This window comes from Halichoeres trimaculatus, unplaced genomic scaffold (assembly GCF_033239565.1).
Source record: "Halichoeres trimaculatus isolate MK-OKI-2021-1 unplaced genomic scaffold, fHalTri1.1 fHalTri1_scaffold_20, whole genome shotgun sequence".
Taxonomy (NCBI): Eukaryota; Metazoa; Chordata; class Actinopteri; order Labriformes; family Labridae; genus Halichoeres; species Halichoeres trimaculatus.
Window position 1 is genome coordinate 1,472,211 of NW_027437198.1, and position 20,992 is coordinate 1,493,202.

Genomic DNA, 20,992 nt, shown 5'->3' on the forward strand with positions numbered 1-20,992 from the left:
AATAATGTTCATTCTATTCTATTCTATTCTATTCTATTCTATTCTACGATCAAGTCTGTAAGATAACATTACACCCCTGCCTGGGTCTGTTTAGCTTAACATAAAACTAAGAGTTGTGTGTAGTTGTGTGTACTTCTCTCTGTAAAAAATGAACTTGAATAAAACTTAAGTGGTGATGGATCAATGGATCAATGGATGGATGGAAAGTAGAAACAAAGGGACACTGCTTGGCTCTCTGTTTCAGGCACCACAAACATAAAACCAGGTGTGATATTAGAGATGAGATATGTGAGAGAGAGTGTGTGGGAGGTGTTATTTATGTTTGTGTGATTAAAAAACAATATTTAATTATTAATAGATCGACAGACATGTGCCCAAAATGTCAAGTTAGACTCAGTGCGAGACAGAAAAAATGTCTGATATATATATATATATATATATATATATATATATATATATATATATATATATATATATATATATATATATATATATATATATATAACAACATATCTGTTTCATGGCACAAAACGTTCGATTCTGCAGCTGCTCCAACAAGAACAAGAAACGGAGAGGAAGGAACACAATGCAAAAATCTTCCTAACCTGTTTCCAACACCATTACAGAAATCCCTCGATGGGTGGATTGAATCAGAGACTGTTTATGATTATACGTGAAAAAAAGAACATTTCACATTGCCATCTGCTTTAATAAGGGTTTAGAGTCTGTGCTGGAAGTGTGCCTAATCTTAAATCATCAAATCAGTTTAAGTCAGGGATGAGTTCAGAGCGCACAGGGTCAGAAACACTCAGTGAGTTCCTCAGGGATCATTAAACATCCCCTCTATTATCCTGCGTGTGTGAGCTTAATAATGAGCAGCTAATCTTGTTCAAAAACCAAAACATGATCCACATGATGGAGTTTCACCATTCACTGGGTGATGTTGCACCTTGTCTTCATCCTATTATGTGCAGTGTGTGTGTGTGTGTGTGTGTGTGTGTGTGTGTGTGTGTGTGTGTGTGTGTGTGTGTGTGTGTGCGTGCGTGTGTGTGTGTGTGTGCGTGTGTGTGTGTGTGTGTGTGTGTGTGTGTGTGTGTGCGTGTGTGTTTTGTTTTCTGCTACATAAAGTGAAAACAGCCTGTTAGCTAAGCTGCAGACTGTGGGTGGAGACTCTGACTCATCAGCTGACTCTCACCTCTGTGCTGGGATGGGTTATCACTGCAGGTAGTCTGTGGCACACGGCAAACACACTGGAATATTTATAGACTACACACACACACACACACACACACACACACACACACACACACACACACACACACACACACACATACGATGAATGAATGTTGGCTCTCATCAGACTGCAGCCTCAGGGGCCTTACAAACAGAGTAGAACCACACAAATCCCTCCATAATGTGACTTTAATGATGGTTTGTGGTGCTCAGAGCAGCTCTCCAGAATGTGTGTGTGTGTGTGTGTGTGTGTGTGTGTGTGTGTGTGTGTGTGTGTGTGTGTGTGTGTGTGTGAGTGTCTGTGCATCTGTGTGTGGGCTGAGGACTTGCAGAGAGCAGAGCCAACACAGAGAATAAGACGAGGCATCGTTCAGCTGCATATACAGACAGATAAAGATAACCATTGCGTGGTGTGTGTGTGTGTGTGTGTGTGCGTATGTGTGTATGTGTGTTTCATGAATGAACAGCTCTAAGGTGAGTTTCTGAGTAATGATGGAGGATTGGTGCCACATTTGCTTTTATGGTGTTAATAAATTGGGGCTCAACAAAGAACCACCGCCTCACACAGTGAGTCTTTGAGTGTATGAAGCCCGGCTGTGGACTGTAGTTAGCTACAAAAACCTTTGGAGGATTTCCCGTCCACTCATAGAGTCTACCCTGCCTCATTCTATTCATTCCTGGTTTAGTAACCTGCTTAAAACTGACAGTCAGGCGTCTAAACCCAAGCTGTGAGTTCTTCATTCTTTATAGCTGCTGCTAAAGACCAGCTCTGATCTGACTTTCCTCATCCTGTGGAATGTGACTTTCTGCTTTTTTTACTGAAAAGAAAAAAAAACCCCACTTCAGTTAAATGAAGCAGTGATCAAAGATGCTATGAGGAGGATCTGTTTAAATAAGACAGCAGCACCACCTTTTGGCCTGGAGTCTCACACACACTGTGGTGAAGATGTGACTGAACAAGTCCTGTGTTTGTTTTGGAAATGAATGGAGATCAGATCTTCTTTTGAACTCAATTTTTCTTTGTCAAAGTCAACTTTTTACCAGATCCAACTCCTCGAGGTAAGGTATTTATCAACAGTTAGGTAGAGTCACGCTTTGAAACGTGACAACAAGCTGACTTTGTCAGTTTGTACCTTAGTTTAGTTGCCAGCTATATTTCTCTCTACTCACAGCCCAGTGCTCTGAGACGTGTCTGTAACATGTAACGTTAGTGAATCCTGGTTCTGTCCTACCAGAGCTCATCTACCATCTTCAACCTCACCAAGCAGAGCTAACGTAACCTGGCTCTTCATTTTATTGATAGACTCTCAAGTTTGAATAGACCATAGCAGAATAACTGCTGACTGTGGGTTGGAATAACATAAGCACCAACAGATTAACCTGGGTTTTAGTCTTTAGCTAATTTTTTACCCTTTATGTCATGTTTAACCTTGAGCTCGTTTGTGCTTTTAGCAAGCAAATTTAGCCTTTAGCTGGTACTCTATCTGTCTCCTGTTTCTCTTTCTTCTGCTCTTCTGTCCTTTTTCTGTCTGACAGTTAGGCTCCAGTGTCCACCATCACTTCAAAATTAATCACAGAAATCGTTTTCAGCAGAGAAAAACACAGATCTCTTCTCACTACCTAACTTTGCCAACCGGTGTGGTGTTGTCCCAGAGACTTAGATGTGCTGTAAATCAATCCAGTCCTGCTCAACCTGATCAGGGAGTTAAGAAGTAGCATTTAGGAATAACCTACATCCGTGATGATAATCTTATTTTAAAGTTTGGATTGGGATCAGGCATTTATCTAGAAGGGAGACTCTTTCAAGATCACTCAGAAAGTCCTCACAAGGACTTTAAGTTAAAAAAAAAATCCACAGAATTTAGAGGACATACTTTTTCACAAACATATTCATTTGGTGGCCAAGCTACATTGGGCGATTTCATAAATGACAAAAAAGGGCCAACACTTTCAAAATAAAAAAATATAAAACAGAACGTAAAACAAAACAAAACAAAAAGATGAGAAACAGCTGCCAAGTTAAGCCAAAATAAATTTACAAGTAAAACAACTGTACATCTACAACGATAAACTTGTTATTTCACATAATTTCAGTTATTTTACAAGAAACTTCAATTGTAGTTTAAATTTAAGTGGAGGAGATTCTTGTTGACCGAAAGCTTTACATAACTCATAAATAATGTTCAGAATGACATTTTGACTTACTTATTCAAATATGACTAGCTTTCTTTTCATAAATGAACAACTTTCTTCTTGGAAACATTCAGCTCTATTGATGAAATCTGACTTTTATTTTCTATCACACAGCCTGAACACCCTGCAGATGAATGTACTGTTACAGGTTGATGTGTTCTCTGAGTGTTCCCTGTCCCTCTCCTCATTTCCAGATGAGACTGCTGATTGTCAGTGGGGCTCACCTGGTCCCAGCCTCCAAAAGCTGACTGCTGCAGCACAGAGAGGCATCTGAGCTGGGGACTGCTGCCCTGCTGCCTCTCCCTGGGGTTTTTGTTGTCTTGCTCATTTAGTGCTATTTAATGTTTAATTCTTTGTTTTATAAAAGTAGTAAAAAAAATCCCCTTCTGGAATTGTTTAGTTAAGGTGATTTTCTTTGTTTTTAAAGGGATCATTTATGGATTGTTGTTGGCCCCATAGGGTCACCTTCTAATGGGGTGTACCCTCTACTTTTCCAGACAGAACAAACCTTTAGAGCTGAAAATGTACTATAAAACTGAAGTTCCAAAGCACTGCAGTTCCTTGAAAATTCACTAGAATATGTGACCAAGTTTGATCTTTAAAGTTTTCATTTTTTTTCATTTACAACTTCTGTACATGGCTGAATTTTGTTGGAGTATATTAAAGCTTAAAGTCTGAGATGCTATCTGATAGCTAGTTGACACATTAGTTAGGTATCACTTTAGGGACTGTTCACACAACAACTGTTTTAGGATGAAATGCAAAGGTATAGTTGCGTTTCAGCCTGGCGTTTACACGGAAACAGCGTTTCAGCCGACCTAAAATGCAAACTTTTGGAAATGTCCTTCAGAGTGGATTTTTCTGAAACGCTGCAGCCAGCGTTGTCTTGTAAACAGTAAGCTGGAGTTTTCTGTGGAAAAGTTGACGTCAGGCTCCGTTTCACACATCCAACAGTCCAAAAGTACTGTTGTTACGATCGTCGTGGACTATCGCGTTGTGCTTGTGCTGCTCAATCTGCTGAATCTGCTGACTGCCTTTGACAAAATGAGCATCTGTTGCTCCGCTTCTGCTCTTAGCATTCACCTACACACCAGATGATCGGCCCAACTCTACTTCAGAGGAGATCTACCAAAAGCTGCTTCTGGACAACACCGTTATAGCGCCACCTACAAGCCTGGCATGCTTACTACAGCGTTTTCAGTCCTTCACCGTTTCCATGTGAGCGCAGATTTTTTTTTCCACTGCGTTATTTCTATTTTAGGTGAAAGGTTGTCATGTAAACAGGGTCTTGGGTAATTCGGTCACAAAACTGGACCTGGGAGCGTGACCTCTGTGTTTGGGCCGTGTCATAGGAGCTACATGTATGGTTCTAACAGACTTATCTTTGAGTGAACAGCAATGTTTTTCTGGTTCAAAGTTAGATATAGTCTTGTTGAAGTGAATGATTGTCACATTTATATTAAAAGGCTACAAGAACAAGGATCAACGATATAAACAGCATAAAACTCAGTAAAGGCACAACTTTGTACATTCCACCATGCATATGTACAACATATAAACACGTATCTGTTTTGTATGAAGGCAATACTTCAGCATCTGTTCAAATGAGTCTCTATCGATCCAGAATGATCCAAAGGCTCGTTAGTAAAACTGTGTCCATGTTTTTACTGTTGGTTAGCTTTAATACAAACAACAGTTGATGAGAGGCTGCTGTGTTGAATACTGAGCCCACCACCGTCTGTGTGCAGACCATAAATGACTATAAATAACTGATCTCCAGTGAGGTGCTCTGTTCCTGGTTTTCTTCTGGTAAAGTTTTAATGCTCCCGTTCTTCGTCCCATTCAGCAGCAGAGGGACCGTCAGTGAGGACCCATTAACAGGGTCTGTCTTCAGCTCACCACCCGTGTCTCTGTCCTTGGGGGTTGATGGCTGCAACACGCTTTGAGGTCGGAAGCTGCTATCACCGTTTTGGGCGATTCTGTAGACCTCAGTCATTTCTGAAACATCTTCCTCATCTTCATCGTCTTCATCCCTAATGGCTCGTCTCAGACTCTCTCTGGGCATGAGCGCCGTCCGCCCTTCCTCCTGCTGCTGCTGCCGCTCCATTGGCTCATGGTTTTCCACCTTCCTCGTTGGGCGGCAGAGAGCTTTCCGGAGACCTCTCTTAAAGTTGTCTGACAGGAAGCCGTAGACGATAGGGTTAGCACAGCTGTTAGCATAGCCGAGCACTACAACAAAGTAGTAAAGCCCCTGGTACTCAGAGGGCAGCGACATCAGCAGGTTGAGGATGTTGAGGGCGTAGAAAGGCAACCAGCAGAACACAAACACAGCAACAACGATCACAACCATTCGCGTCACTTTTCTCTCTGACTTCCTGCGCTTGGTTGAGGTGGCGTGGACCTTCTTCCCTGAGCTGCGGATCTTGAAGACGATGAGTAGGTAGCAGAGGCAGATGATGAGGAGGGGGCAGAAGAACCCGACTGTGGAGGTGTATATGATGAAGGCTGCTCTCCAAATGTTGGCAGGCTGAGGCCAGGCGATGTTGCAGGTCCCTCCAGCTCTCTGGATGTTGGCAAAGATGACGACAGGAAGGACAACAAGAAAGGAGAGAGCCCACACTGTGCCATTCACCACTTTTGCCACCTGAGGGCGCCGCCACTTTGAGGATCTAATGGGGTGGACGACAGCGAGGTAGCGATCAATGCTCATCACAGTGAGGCAGAAAATGCTGGTGAACTGGTTGATGGAGTCAACAGTCATGACAAGGCGACACATGAAAGAGCCGAATGGCCACGACTGCAGCGTGTTCTGCACAGCCAGGAAGGGCAGGCCCAGCATGAAGAGCTCATCTGCAATGGCTAGATTCAGGATGTAGATGTTTGTCACTGACTCAATCTTTGAGTAGTGCAGCACTATGTGAATCACCAGTGTGTTTCCCCCCAGACCGATGATGCAGACGATGGTGTAGATGAGTGGGACGAGGACCCCTGCCACGCTGGGGCCAGAGGAGGCGTCAGGATCGGTGGAGTTTGTAGAGTTGAACAACGTCTCATTAAGACTGCTGTCGTTGAACATGAGGAGAAACAGCGTTGGTCCAGAGGAGGGGCCGGCAAGGCTGCTGTTCTCCCACGTCTCCTCCATCATCTCGAGCCTGGGAGGCAAGGGGACCCCCGCGATGTAATTCTGTGGGTTTGTCCTTCTGCTGCCTCAGCTCTCACCCATCTGTTCTGTTAGAGAGAAAAGTCAATCTGTTATCGGACTGAATATCTGACACTTTCTATGTTCTTTCATCTCCGGAGCCACTGAAAAGGAATAGAGCACAACCACATTATGCTAGCCAAGGACATGAGGAAGGTTACAGCACCATACAAACACAATGAGCTGTGCTACTGACGTCAAAAGATGTCTTTCTCTAAAGAAAAAGAAGGGAACATTAGTGCACAAAGCAGCTTTAAACACGATCAGCATCCTGTTTACTGTGCTCTAATGAAAAACTAGAGTCCCACAGGTCTACAGTTTTAAAAACAACTCCTGTGCCTGCCGGACCAGAATTTCTTGGGTTGACCTGTGAGCACATCCCTGTTTGTCAGTGTGTGATATGAAGCAGACGACGAATTTTGGAATGTTTAAACTTGTTCTCCTGTGCATCTTTTTTCAAGAGTTTTAAAGCTTGTTCTGGTTCTTTACACATTAAAACTCTGAGAGCAAAGCAGTTACAACACACCCTGAGCATCACAGTGTTTAACATTATGACAAAGAGCAGCTGAGACACAATTTAGAGAGAGAGAGAGAGAAAAGAAAAATACAGCCTGCAGATAAAATGATGATATTACAGGTGTTGCAACAGGAAACTATTATATGTTGTGATTGCAGGTTCATTGATTTGTATAAGACAGCTTTATAAATTAACCAGATTGCTTCCTTGCACATGATCAATGTTGATGATTGACTCTTCATTATCAGCTCAGCAGAAGTCCAGTGAACATGGAGTGAGACACAGAGGGGAACCCACAGTGTTCATACTGTAAAGGTACCACTGCTGCAGTCTGTGTTATTTAGACATATTCATTATGGAAATCATAATAACACCATCACTACAGAAGATAGTCCAAAAAACAGCCTTTTTTTCCCGCTTTACTTTTTGTATCCATTTGAATTCAGCTATGAGATTAGATGTATTTAAACTGCTGCTGTAATACACTTTCTTAAATTATCTCTCTTACATGTCTTACAAACTGCATGTTGCCAAAACGTCCCAGATATAGTGTGCCACTTTTTTTTTTACATTTAGATGAATCGCAGTTTTTGCAAACAGGTGAGGAATCAGCAGTAACATATACATGCTAAGCTTCATAATAGGCTGTGGGGAGGATCTGTTTTAATCAAGCTGCAGTGCCACCTTTTGGCCTTGAGTCTCACACACACTGTGGTGAAGACGTGACTCTGAACAAGTCGTGTGTTTGTTTTGGAAATGAATGGAGATCAGATCTTCTTTTGAACTCTACTTTTCTTTGCTGAAGTCAACTTTTTACCAGATCCAGCTCAACAGGGTAAGGTATTTATCAACAGTTAGGTAGAGCTTCGCTTTGAAACGTGACACAGGCTAACTTTGTCAGTTTGTGGCTTAGTTTAGTAGCCAGCTATATTTCTCTCTACTCACAGCCCGGTGCTCTGGGATGTGTCTTTAACGTGTAACATTAGTGAATCCTGGTTCTGTCCTACCAGAGCTCATCTACCATCTTCAACCTCACCAAGCAGAGCTAACGTAACCTGGCTCTTCATTTTGTTGATAGACTCTCAAGTTTGAATAGACCACAGCAGAATAACTGCTGACTGTGGGTTGGAATAACATAAGCACCAACAGATTAACCTGGGTTTTAGCCTTTAGCTCATTTTTTACCCTTTATGTCATGTTTAACCTTTAGCTCGTTTGTGCTTTTAGCAAGCGATTTAGCCTTTAGCTGGTGCTCAGTGTCCACCATCACTACAAAATTAATCACAGAAATCGTTTTCAGCAGAAAAACACAGATCTCTCTTCTCACCACCTTACTTTGCCAGCCGGCATGGTGATGTCAAACAGACTTCAATATGCTGTCAAATCAGTCTTGTCCTACTCAACCTGATTGGAAAGCTAAGGAGTAGCATTTTGAAATAAGCTGTAATCTGTAAAATTGGTGCTGATAATCTGATTTTAAAGTGTGGATTAGGATTAGGTATACATCTAGAAAGGAGACTTTATTAAGATCACTCAGAAACTCCACACAGGGACTTTAATGTGACACATCACATTTACATTGGCCACAAACACTGGTCCAAGGAACATTGTTTTCCATTTGACTGTGGTCGGTAAACAGGGCATCTGTCCCTCAGTATCACTTTATACTAATAAATAATAAAACACTCTTTGATTTGGAAAGAGTTGTTTTGTACTGTTATAAACAGCACTAACACAACCTCACCGAGCTGCTCATTGTGCTTTTGTATTTAGCTTCAGAGATTAAACGTGGTTTATGGATTAGGGATATGCTAATTTATTAAACCTAATGATTAAACTTCATCACCTTGCAACTTAACAAAACAAGTTATTCATCTTTTAAATTACTGTGGTGTGCTCTAAATGCTGGTGTTTGTCAGTGTTTTGATCTGAGAGATGGGGAAGTTGTGTGTAAACTGTGTCTGGTTAAACTGACATAAAACCCCATCACTTGATCAATGCACTGACATCACAGACATGTTAAGATGCGATAATAATAAAGGGCTGGTGGGGCTAGCTCTGCTAATGGAAGCCATACTGATTTGACGTAGTTTACCTGCAGACTATGTGAGCTTGTGTTCAAATGAATGGTGCGTAGTTATTTCTGTTTTCTGAGTTTTTTCTCATGGTCAGTCAGTATTTACATATGTCTCCACAATGGGGTACCATGTTTTCACCTATATTCTAAACAGGAATATAAAGGTGGAAATAAGTTTTAAAATTTTGAACAACCTCAAAATCATCAAATATTTGTGGAAAAATCTTTTTTGTGTTCCAAGTGGGGTTGGTAACTGGGGATTGAGACCTCTCTAAGACCAGGATCCTGTGCTCCTGCAGCCAGGTTCTCCTGGCCCTGGATGTGCAGCAAGGGGCAGTATCTTGTCGAAACATTCATTTTGGACCTGGACAGAACCGAGCATGTGCAGAGGGAAGCATGTGGGTTTGGAGAATGGTTCAGTCCTTGCCAGAGATCAATGTGCCATCACAGACAGTGAAATGACCAACAGCAGCTCTCATGGATCCCCAAACCATGACCCTGCCTCCCCCATGCTGACAGTTGGTCCTGTACCTGCTGGAGGTAAAGCTTGGTCTGGTCTTTTGGGTCCCCTCACATCAGCAGGATGGAGATAAGGCTGGAAACTGGACTCATCTAACCAGAGTCTTCTTCCAGTTCCTGGCAGTCCAGGTTGTGCAAGGGGCTAACCTCTGTCTCTCATTGATCAGGGCTTCCTGACAGCTTTGTAACCCCAGTTTGCTTTGACCTCTGCTGCTGAAGCTCCTGTGATGTCATGTGGTGGTTTTCCTGCTCATGTGGATCAGGACGTGGTCAGTTCTTGCTGAAGAAACCCTGGTACATCTTGGTTTGTCCAAGCTGCCGGCTGGTCTGTTTTTCTGCAGATTGGATCCATCTGCTGGAGGTCTGCATCTGCACTTTTTAGTTTTCTGGCAGCAGCTCTTCCCTTCCTGGCTGAGAATCTGTATCTTCAGGTGTGTTTCCTGTGTTAGTTTTTTTGTTTCAGATGTTTTTGTCTCTGAAGAACTTTTAAATGTGCTGGCTTTGAAGCACAGCAACATAAGTTGTGTTTTTTTAATAAAGGGCCCACTTTTATGTCTCAGACATTTTCACGGCCCACCCCCGACCAGTAAATACATAAAAACATACTATAACTTAAAACTTTTATTGGTAAATTATCAATTTAACACAAACATAGTTTAGCCTTATCTAATGGCACTGTTTACGGTCAGCTCTATCTTTTTATCTGGGCTTAAAAAAGTATTTTAAATTTATTAGACAGGCTGATGCACAGTAATATATAATACGTTTTATTCTAAAATCATACACTGGGTTATAATATTTATACAATCATAGTTGCTCATAGTTAAAGTAGTGAGTCAAGACAAATGGTAATAATTTGTATGTTTGCACCACCGCACACACCCACCTATGCTGCTGCTCTCATTGTGCCCCCCCCCCAGTCTGAAAGTCTGGACACGCCCCTGCACAGAGGTACAGTGTGGTATGAAGAATTCCAGGTTTGATCTCTGAAAGCTGGAAGAAAACTCCTCTGCTGATTTTCAAAGAATGAGAGGAAAACAACAAAACTATAACTTCTGTCCCAAAGAGAGCAGAAAGGTGAGTCCTGGACGAGCGGGAGAAGGAATAGCTGCTGTGTGCGTGAGTGAACTCAGCGTAAGCACTGCACTGATCATCATCACAGACTCCACATGCTGATCAGGATGAAGTTTAAAGCAAATATAAACCACTGAGTGACAGGTGCACTTCTGCTTGTGCTGACCTTATACACAGAAAAGGTGCATCTGTAAACACTGATGAATGATCAGGGTCAGCGTGGAATTGTTTTTCTCCAGTGCGTCTTGTGCGCATTGGAGCGGAACTCCGCTGTGCGCGATGCTGATAGCTGAGAACTGTGAACGACAAATACCCACCAGAGCTCTGTCTTTTATTATTTTAGACCGTGATATGATCCAACCATGAGTGTGAGTTCACATGAGAACACAGAGAGATGATTTGCTCCTGAATGATAACTGTTTGATTCCGGGCAGCGTCGAAAATAGTTTGTGGCAATCTGCAAGTTTTAGTTGCATACAAGAGCTATGTGCAATGTGATTTGCATCTGAAACATCAGGAAAAGAAAAGATCATAGTTCAGAAGGCATGGCGGCTTTTACTTTGTCGTGGCGGTGTGCCACGATCCTATACATGTAGCAGAAACCCAGCCATACATTCTGAGAGCACTTTTTTTTATATAAAGATGGAACATGAAGGACTGAACTGAATACAAGAGAAACATGTTGGAGGCTCCACGGTCACTAACACAGCATCTATAACATGTCACAACGTTTTTATTTTTACATAACTACATCCCAACCCCTACAAAAATCAAACTATTTTGGAAAAGCTTTGGCGGCCCACTTGCAGTACCTTCGCGGCCCACCAGGGGACCAACAGGTTGGGAATCACTGCCTTAGAGGATCACTGGCACCAAAGCGACCCAATACTCCAAATTTCTTAAGTATTTTTTTGGAACCAATCAACTTTAAGTTTTTAATGGCTCTTTTAGGATTTGTTTAGTATTTGGCTCTAACTGTCCTAAAAGAAGTAAAGAAATTACACTCTGAGACTTAAGAGTGCAATATTTCACAAATGCTCGAGGTGTCTGAAACCTTTTTTTCCACCACTGTACAGTCACAGCGCTGGATGTTCAGACTAAGCATTCGCACATTTTCAAACCACAACCCCATGTGTTGTAGAAATACTTGAATCTGTGTTTTAACTGGTTAAAATGATCCCTTTGAAAATAGCTCCAGGTCTTCACAAGACTTGTTGGAATGACGGGGTCACTGCATAAGACCTCTTAACTGGTTCAAGACTTGTTGAAGGGGCGGGCCTCAAACACCAAGGTGCTCTGCCCCTGTCAGGCCTCCAGAGGGACTAGGCTTTGTGTGGTGTGGAGCCTTAAAGAGACAGCAACTAAGCTGAAGAGATCCAGACAGAGTCTGAAATGGGGCTTTTCTAAAACTAGTTTAAAAAAATAAAGATTTTGAGCTGTAACTCGTGCAAAGCCATGGCATGGGTATGAGAGGGACACTAGTTGAATTAATGTTCTTATTTACCTTGTGGCAAGAAAGAAAATGAGAGTATCTGACTAAATTATTAACTGAAACTTGTCACTGGTAGCATTATGTTCCACACATTACCACTGAACTATTCTTGTTGTAGTTTCAGAGTATCTGAAGTATTTCCCCTTACACACAATAAAACCGCTGTAGGACTAGAGGAGGTCATGTCATTTCCCTCACCGTTATTTGTTGGTTGCAGGATTTAATCACACACAATTAAAGAAGCCTGTGAGCCCTGTCTCAGAGGACACTTGTATTAAAGTCATTTCTTCACCATCTCCTTCAACAAAATGATTTCTTAAGAGTGTATGACGATGCTTCCAGACTGCAAGCAGAGGAAAACACAGTTGTGTCTGGAGCTCACTAATGGACTTCATCATTGAAACGCACAGAAAGCTGATTGTTCTGACAGTGTGACGGCTGCAGAGCCAGCCTTTCCTCCTCACTGGAGGTTTAGTCAAAGAAAACAACAAACAAAGAAAAACAACCGCGAGCAGAAAAACAAGGAACACCGGGAAATGTTCTTTGTTTGTTATGAGACCAGAGTGTTATCTATGATTCACCAGCCTGACTGTCACATTCATCATTTTCCAATATCTACAATTCCTCTTGATTACAGACGTTTCACATCGCATTTGGCAATTTGGATCACCATGGAAACCAGAGGAGAAGAGAAGTGGAGAGATCAACGTCGTAAATCAAACGGAACCAAATAAACTGCAGGGGAACAAGAACGGATCTTCCTCCAAGCCTCTCCTCTCCTCAGAGCACTGCTCAGAAGGAGAAAGGGAAACACTTGAGCTCAGAGGTACAATAAAACAACTTCTGCTGCACTTCCAGTCAGGTCTGTTTGCTTCTGCAGCCTTTGACGAACATGTCCCCACCGTTTCGCCAGAAAGGAGAAAAAGAAGAGCACGCTAACTATCCATCCTCTCCTCTTCTTTGTGCTGACATGCAGCAGCCAGCACGGGATTCAGTCAACTCAGAAACCAACAACCCTCGTTGTTGGCCTTTCTTGCAGCAGTATCAGAGCTCGATGTGTTCATTGCTGCTGTGTTTAATGGTCTTCAGCACATTCTTATTAATCTAATGGATCTATGGCCATTTTCCTCTGGATGAAGTGGCATGAGGCTCAGAGACCTGACTGTAGTAAGCACGTCATTAACAACCAGGTGATGCTTCTCTCATTCCACTGCACATTTTTTCCTGCTCTTCCTGCTATTCTTAATATTTCTATTGCTGTCATTCATTGTGGACAGCAAAGTAAGAATTTAATTGTAGAGGGAAACACATTTCTTTTCTGTGTGCACAACAAAGTCTTGAACGTTGAGTCTGGATCAAAGATTTCAACTTCAGGGACACATCTTCTTGATGCTGTGTTGATGCCAGTTAGAGTGAGATTTCCCAGACTTCTTGAAATGCATCAATACTGATCAATGCAACCTCATTCAAACAAATATTGCAAAAGTTGTTATAGATCACAATATTTTTTCTTCTTTATTTGCATATCTCTAAAGATAGGCACAGGGAAGTCTTTGAGTGACTTACCATTTACAGTGAAACTGAGACTCACTATTAACAGATGTACAGGTTCCCCCCCTAGGGGATGTCATGGGTCAGTAATTATGCTGTTTCCAAGAGACTGGGTGGTGGTTGAATCTAAAGTTCAGCTATGCATCCAAAAACACTCATCTCACACGCATTAAAGTCATTCCTGAGCCACAAAATCTACTTTATCCACTACACTGACTATAAAGTATAAAATTCTATACGTACCGTAAAATACCAAATAAACGCCGGGTTCCAATTAACCGCTGGGTTCCAAATAAACGCCGGGTGTAGCAGCACGTTTAGCAAAATAGACGCCTGTTCCAAATAAACGCCGGGGGTATGGTAAGTTACTCTGCGCAGCCTATGAGCCGCAGTCAATTTCTTTTTTTTTTTTTTTCATTCCACGGTCGTAGTTACAGAACACACATGCAAACTCTGAGCTCACAACTGACAGTTGGCTCTTGAAAACTGATTTTTGTGAAAGAAACATAATCAGACTGTACTTTATTAGTAGTGGTGCAACGGATCATCATTGATCCGTGATCCGTTAGGATCCACGTAATCGGTTCCGCACACACATGACCCTACAGCAGTGATTTTAATGCAGCAGAAGCCCAGAGCGCTCGCACCAAACACCCCCTCCCTGCTCGTCTGCTCGTCTGCCCTGTCTGAGTGCAGACTCAGATGGGCCCATATTTTACTTGACCCAAAACACAAATAAACGGACTCCCACCGAAAAAATCTGATATCAGTCTGCATTCATGCTTTATTTAGAGAATTTTCAGCACGTTACTTTCACAAAAAATGCTAAATAAGGCTCTAGTTCTCATCATGTCGTAAAACGGCGCTACCTCCGCTGCAGAGCCACAGCTGGGTATGATCGGCACTTACCGCTTAGTGTATCAGTCCGCGCGCGGCGTGCCAGATATAAACAAACACAGGTAGTCTGCCAGGACGAATTATGCAATAACAACGTAAAGATGATGAGGCTTTGAAGAGTCAAAGAAGAAGACGCTACCACTTCCGCTGAATGTAATTTTCTGGGAAAGAAATAAACGCCTGTTCCAAATAAAGGCCCGGTCCCAAATAAACGCCTGGTCTGCTCAGTGATTGAAACAAATAAACGCCCCGGCTACTATTTGATATTTTACGGTAGTTAAAATCTAATGAATGAGTTTCTAAACATAAAAAAAGATCAGTTAATGAAATTGTTTATGTGACGTCTTAGTTTTCATCTTTAATAAATTTGCAAAAATTACAAAAATATTTGAAATTACAAAAATTACAAAAATATTTGAAATTACAAAAAATTTGCAGAACTTTAAAAAATGTGGAAGAATAAAATAAAAAAAATTGAAAGATTTCAAAAAATGTTTAAGTTTGAAAATTTTGCAACATTTGAAATAACTTTGAAATTTAATAAACAGGTAAAAATGTAAAAATAAATAAATAAATAAAATTAGTAATAAAAAAAATCTTATATAATCAGTACTTTGGCTTGTCATTTTGTTTGTTTGTTCTGTTATTCTAGTGTCTTGCCACATATCAAGTATGTATTTTAAGACAGAACCTTGTCAGTTAAATGAATGCTTCCCCATCATACTGCAGGTAACATTGGACTAAATGAAAAGAGGAGTTTCTATGAGTAAAATTATGGGGGGGGGGGGGTCTTACAAGAAAACAACTTTAGGCTACAAGGAAGCAAACAAAACTCATATAAATTCTTACCATGACAACAATCTTTCAGAAATCACACAATTCCACAGATCACTAATAATCTGCTGTTAGCCACTTTATCTTCAGGCACCACTTCACCTTAAATCCACAGGTTGTCTTAGCATCACACTCTGAGTATGTGCACTACAGTTTAATTACAAACCAGAGGTATTCATGCTTCAGATGAGTACTCATGTTTCATTTCACATTATACTTCTACTTGATTTGAGTCAACACTTTTAACACAAGTTTGTCTAAAAAGATGGTTTTGTGGGATGTGTTTCTCACTACACTGATTTTTGACTGTCACTGAAAAAAAGCCATTCTAAAGGCTCAGCATTTATTTCAACTCTCGGGTGTTTCTTGAGTTATTCCACGTTCATATTTATCTGTATTTTTATAAACAGATAGGTCAGAGGGTTAAAGTGTAAGCATGTACATATTTATTTTATATGAAAACATGATAAATGCTTTTGACTCCCCATGAAAAACTCTTGTATTTGCAATTAAACTGAGATTAACTCAAATTAATGCAAACACACAGTTATTCCCACTTGTAATGAGGGGTCTCAATAAGAGGACTAAACAGAAACTCAGCAGATGGACCTTCATGAGCACTTTCAGGGAGTTAAATGTATTCCAAAACCAAACCAGATCTTTTTAAACTAATGTGTAACAATCCACACTTAAGCTTAAAGTGAATCAGCTGATGTACACTCCTAACATGATCTTCAGATGATGATGATGATATTGTCCTCAGGTGGAAGTGAAAATCAAATCTAATCCACGCACTCTGAGGGTTTGGGTGAATGACGTGTGTTTCTCCTGTGGGTTCAGTGAGTCATATTTAATAAACTCAGTGAATCACACACAGCCTGAGGAGATCAGTGTGACCTCACATTAGTCTCTGACTTTCTCCTGTCTTGTGGATTACCCCCAGATGTCAACCTGAATTACTGAGCAGGGGGACATCACAGGGACAAAGACCAGGAAACCTGATTGTATTCCACCAGATCAGTTTTACCTTCAACATGCTGCTAGTCTGACCCGGGATCAGGACCAAGTCTGCAGCAGCACACAAACATGAACAGAGCTTCATGTGTCTGACAGGTGAGAATAACACACCTGTTCCTCAGCAGAATCAATTTACCAATATTTAATAAGCATTTATATTATTTCAGTTAATCTCTGCGCTTTTTGAAGCCACCACACATTTCATGAGCGCTGATGTTCTGCGCAGGAGGAGCCAAAGCATGTCCTATGATCGCCACTGCAGACAGCCAGCAGGGGGAGCTCTAGATCTTTTGGTGTCATAGTTAATAAACATAATGGCAGAGGAAGCGTATCCCTGCACCTTAAAAAGAAGATTGAAACATGAGTCTCACCTGCTGACAAAGAGTACTAGAGTTACCAATTAGATTTCAGGGTGGGGGTGCCCCTGGGTGTGTGTGTCTGTGTGCCTATTTTTTAGAGCATGAACACATTATTAACTCCTCAATGATCACAAACCAAACCTCTGCTGAATTCTCTGCTTTCACATTTGTTTCTGTTTTCATCCCAAAGAGAAATAAAAGGATCAAATGCAGCAGAAAGTTACATCATTTCACACATGAAGCTTTTCACTGATGTGTTTTTCCTCTGGTATGAACAGATCATGTTGGCCTCATACACAGCGGGGATATTTGACAAAAAATAAAACTTTTTCTCATTTATTTATTAGCTGACTTGGCTGCAGTTGATGAAACAGGAACTATTTGTGCTAAAGTGAAATGAACAAAGCTTGTTACAGAGAACATCAGTGAAATAATAACACTGAGCCAATCAGATTATCATTTAAAATGCTTTTTCATTTTTGGCCAACAAGAAAACGCCCTGCTTCACAAAACTCTTTTTCAAATGTCTATAAATTTATTTTGCAGAAAAAAATAATTTAAAGACATTATGAGGAGGATCTGTTTTAATTGGACCGCAGCGCCATCTTCTGGCCTGGAGTCTCACAACGCTGTGGGGAAGACGTGACTTTTAATCAGGCGTGTGTTTGTTTTGGAACAAATTTACTTTGTTAAAGTCAAGCCTTTACCAGATCCAACTCCACGAGGTAAGGTATTTATCACCAGTTAGGTAGAGCTACGCTTTGAAATGTGACAACAAGCTAACTTTAGTTTAGTTGCCGGCTATATTTCTCTCTCCTCACAGCCCGGTGCTCTGAGACGTGTCTGTAACGTGTAACGTTAGTGAATCCTGGTTCTGTCCTACAAGAGCTCATCTACCAACTCCAACCTGCAACAGACTGCATACATCTGTCTGTGCTTGCTGGGTTGTGTGTATGTGTGTGTGTCCCCTTGTACTTCTGTCAACTTTTCTTTTAAACTTTTCTTTTTTTTTTAACCCCATCCCAGTCTCCTCAGGTGTCTGTCTAACCTGAGTCTGGTTCTGTCTGAGGTTTTTTGCCCGTTAAAGGGAAGTTGTTCCTCTCCACCGCAGCTTGTTAAATGCTTGTGGTGGGTTAAGATGAGATCAGACTCCCTATCTTGTCTTGATGTTGGGTTTCTATAAAGAAATTGGATTGACATTGACAGGTCTAGACCTGTTTAGGTTTTTGGAAAGTGTCCTGAGATAACGTTTGTTATGATTGGGGCTGTACAAATAAATACAGATTAAAATTCAATCTTCATTTTATTGTTAGACTCTCAAGTTTAAACAGACCACTGCAGAATAACAGCTGCATGGTTGGAATAAACATAAGCACAAACAGATTAACCTGTGTTTTAGCCTTTAGCTCGTGCTCTATTTCTCTCCTGTTTGTCTTTCTTCTGCTCTTCTGTCCTTTTTCTGTCTGACAGTCAGGCTCCAGTGTCCACTATCACTATGAAATTAATCAGAAGAAGCATTAATAAATAGCTTGTATCCTGTATTTTGATGCTGATAATCTCATTTTAAAGTGTGGGTTAGGACTAGGCAGATATCTAGAGGGGGGTCTTTTTCAGGATCACTCAGAAACTCCTCACAGGGACTTTAAACACCAGCACAGCAGCCTCTAAGACAGGGGTTACCAACCTTTTTTGAGACCAAGGGCTACCTCACGGCAAATAAGTGGCACAAAGGGCTACTTGTCTGATAAAAACTTTCTAACTAAAATTGCATCACATTTTCAATAACATTTATCATTGCAGGAGTGGTAATACTGTGTAAAGAGACTGCTCACAAGTCAATGTTAATTATTTCACAGTTATTATTGATGATTTGCAGAACAGTAGCCACGTATACATGGACCCAAATGTTCCGCTTGCATTCTGTTTATTTGCTCAAATGGAAAGAATTTAACCTTTGTATACACCTCGTTCTGAAAGAAAAGTGCCAATACGAATGGACATTTAATCGGTTTCACAGGGGTGGAATATTCCTTTCCCCAAACCGATTGAGGTATCATGTATCCACTCAAACGGAAAGTTGTCATGGTACTTTCTTTCAGCGTATGCTCAGATATGACGTAAGACGTATCTAGAGACGTTCCACAACTTTAAAAATGGCGGCGAGCCGTCAGCACTGTACTGCTGCGGAAAGTTTGTTTTTGATCCAAACTTTGAAAGAAATGAACATAATTTCAAGACTGGACGGACGACAAACTCGCAATACGGAGTATTGCAACACTGATAAACAAACTGTCGTCCTCCGGACAAATCTCATGATGTTTAAGTTTTTCTGCACATGCCCCGTTGACTGTTCTGTTTGATTACAGCGGCGCATGTAGACCAGAGATTGGAATATTCCTTTCCATGTATACAATTGTTTTCGGAAAAGTCATTCGGAAAGATTCAATTCGGAAAGACGAAAAACTCCTCATGTAAACGTGGCTACTGATTGTAGGAAGAGGCTGCATTGTGACCAGTACTTTTTTGGAACATGCCTTGTGGGCACCTTTAGTGGTTCTTGAGGGCACCCAGGTGCCCGTGGGCACCACATTGGTGACCCCTGCTGCAGAAACCTGGTCAGCCAGCCTTAAATGGTCAATCTGAACCAACATCTTTTGTGTTATTGAAAGAATGTGATTTATGACTCAGAGTTACATACACACACACACACACACACACACACACACACACACACACACACACACACACACACACACACACACACACACACACACACATACACACACACACACACACACACACAAACACATTGATATGAAGGAATGAAAATAAAATGAATAATGAGGAAAAAGTGAATAAGGAGGAGCAAAAATACAGTCAACGGTAAAGAAGATGGGGAGATAAAGAAGGACACTGAGTAGATGATAAATAAATTAAGAGGAGGAGGGGTTAGAGGAGTGACAGAGAAGATGATAGTAAAGTTAACCAAAAGAATAAGAAGGGAGAAACTAAAAACTGGAACAAACAAATGAGCACAGATCAGAGGGTTAAGGTCATTTACAGGAGAGAGGAAAACAACCACCCACAAAGTGACGTGTCTGTCCTCTCTGAGCTTGTTTGGAGTGATTGATATCAGTTGTTCATTCATCATTTCATCCATCATGAGAAGGTCAGACAGAAAAGTTAACGCTATTAGAGTGAGCACAGTTTGCCATCAAGCCCTGTCTGTGGGTGAATCTCCAGCCCCTCTGCAGATCTGCAGTACTTTCTGTGGGTCAGTGTTTATCTGTGCGGAGGGCCACACTGCTCCAGGTGAGCTAAGCTTCATAGTAACACAGCTGCTCTAACACATGATCACTGCTATCAGCTCCGCAGAGCTCCCTTCAGAGAACAGGCACTGTCTAAAACTTACCTCCTGAGAAAGAGTCCTCACTCCGCGGAGTTCCGCCGTGTCAAACTGGACCGACGGCGACGGACGCGGGATTACCAGATCTGTTCTCCGTCAGGACCAGTTTCATCCTTATTGTCCGGTCCTCCGGGATGTTCTCCGCTGTTCACGGAGCTGCACGGGGGGCAGAGAGCTGAGAGATGCGGAGGGAGACACCGGAACATGCTGCAGAGCTGCTGCGAGGGTCTGCAGCAGCATCCGAGCAGAGCGCACACCGCCTCAGTCTGTAACCTGGTAACAGACTCCACACACGAGTGGGAGGTGTTAAAATCACACACACACACACACACACACACACAGAGAGAGAGAGAGAGAGAGAGAGAGAGAGAGAGAGAGAGAGAGAGAGAGGGTGAGACAGAAAAAGAGAGAAGTTTCATCGAAGTATTTTAGAGAGGAAACAAACCATGGTCCCTATAGCTTCATCATTGATCTCTTTGGTTAACACATGTTCCCTGTCACTCCGAGGCAGAGTCATCTGTACACCTGGAATTCAACCTTTATCATCTGTTTGTTTCAGTCAAAGGCACAATAGATTTATCAACCACAGTTCTATCGCTTTTCTATCTCCTGACCATCCATCCA

The 20,992-nt window shown here is 41.6% G+C and overlaps 1 protein-coding gene across 1 annotated transcript; it reads right to left on the bottom strand.

The window, feature by feature from the left end:
* Nucleotides 1–493: 493 nt before the first annotated feature.
* LOC141809939 (somatostatin receptor 3) lies at nucleotides 494–20,596 on the bottom strand. Its single transcript, XM_074697192.1, has 2 exons — nucleotides 20,375–20,596; nucleotides 494–6,654 (listed from the first exon to the last, which is right to left on the bottom strand). Exon 2 carries the CDS (start codon nucleotides 6,569–6,571, stop codon nucleotides 5,186–5,188), a length of 1,386 nt encoding a protein of 461 aa, XP_074553293.1. The 5' UTR covers nucleotides 6,572–6,654; nucleotides 20,375–20,596; the 3' UTR covers nucleotides 494–5,185.
* Between the last annotated feature and the right edge of the window lie 396 nt (nucleotides 20,597–20,992).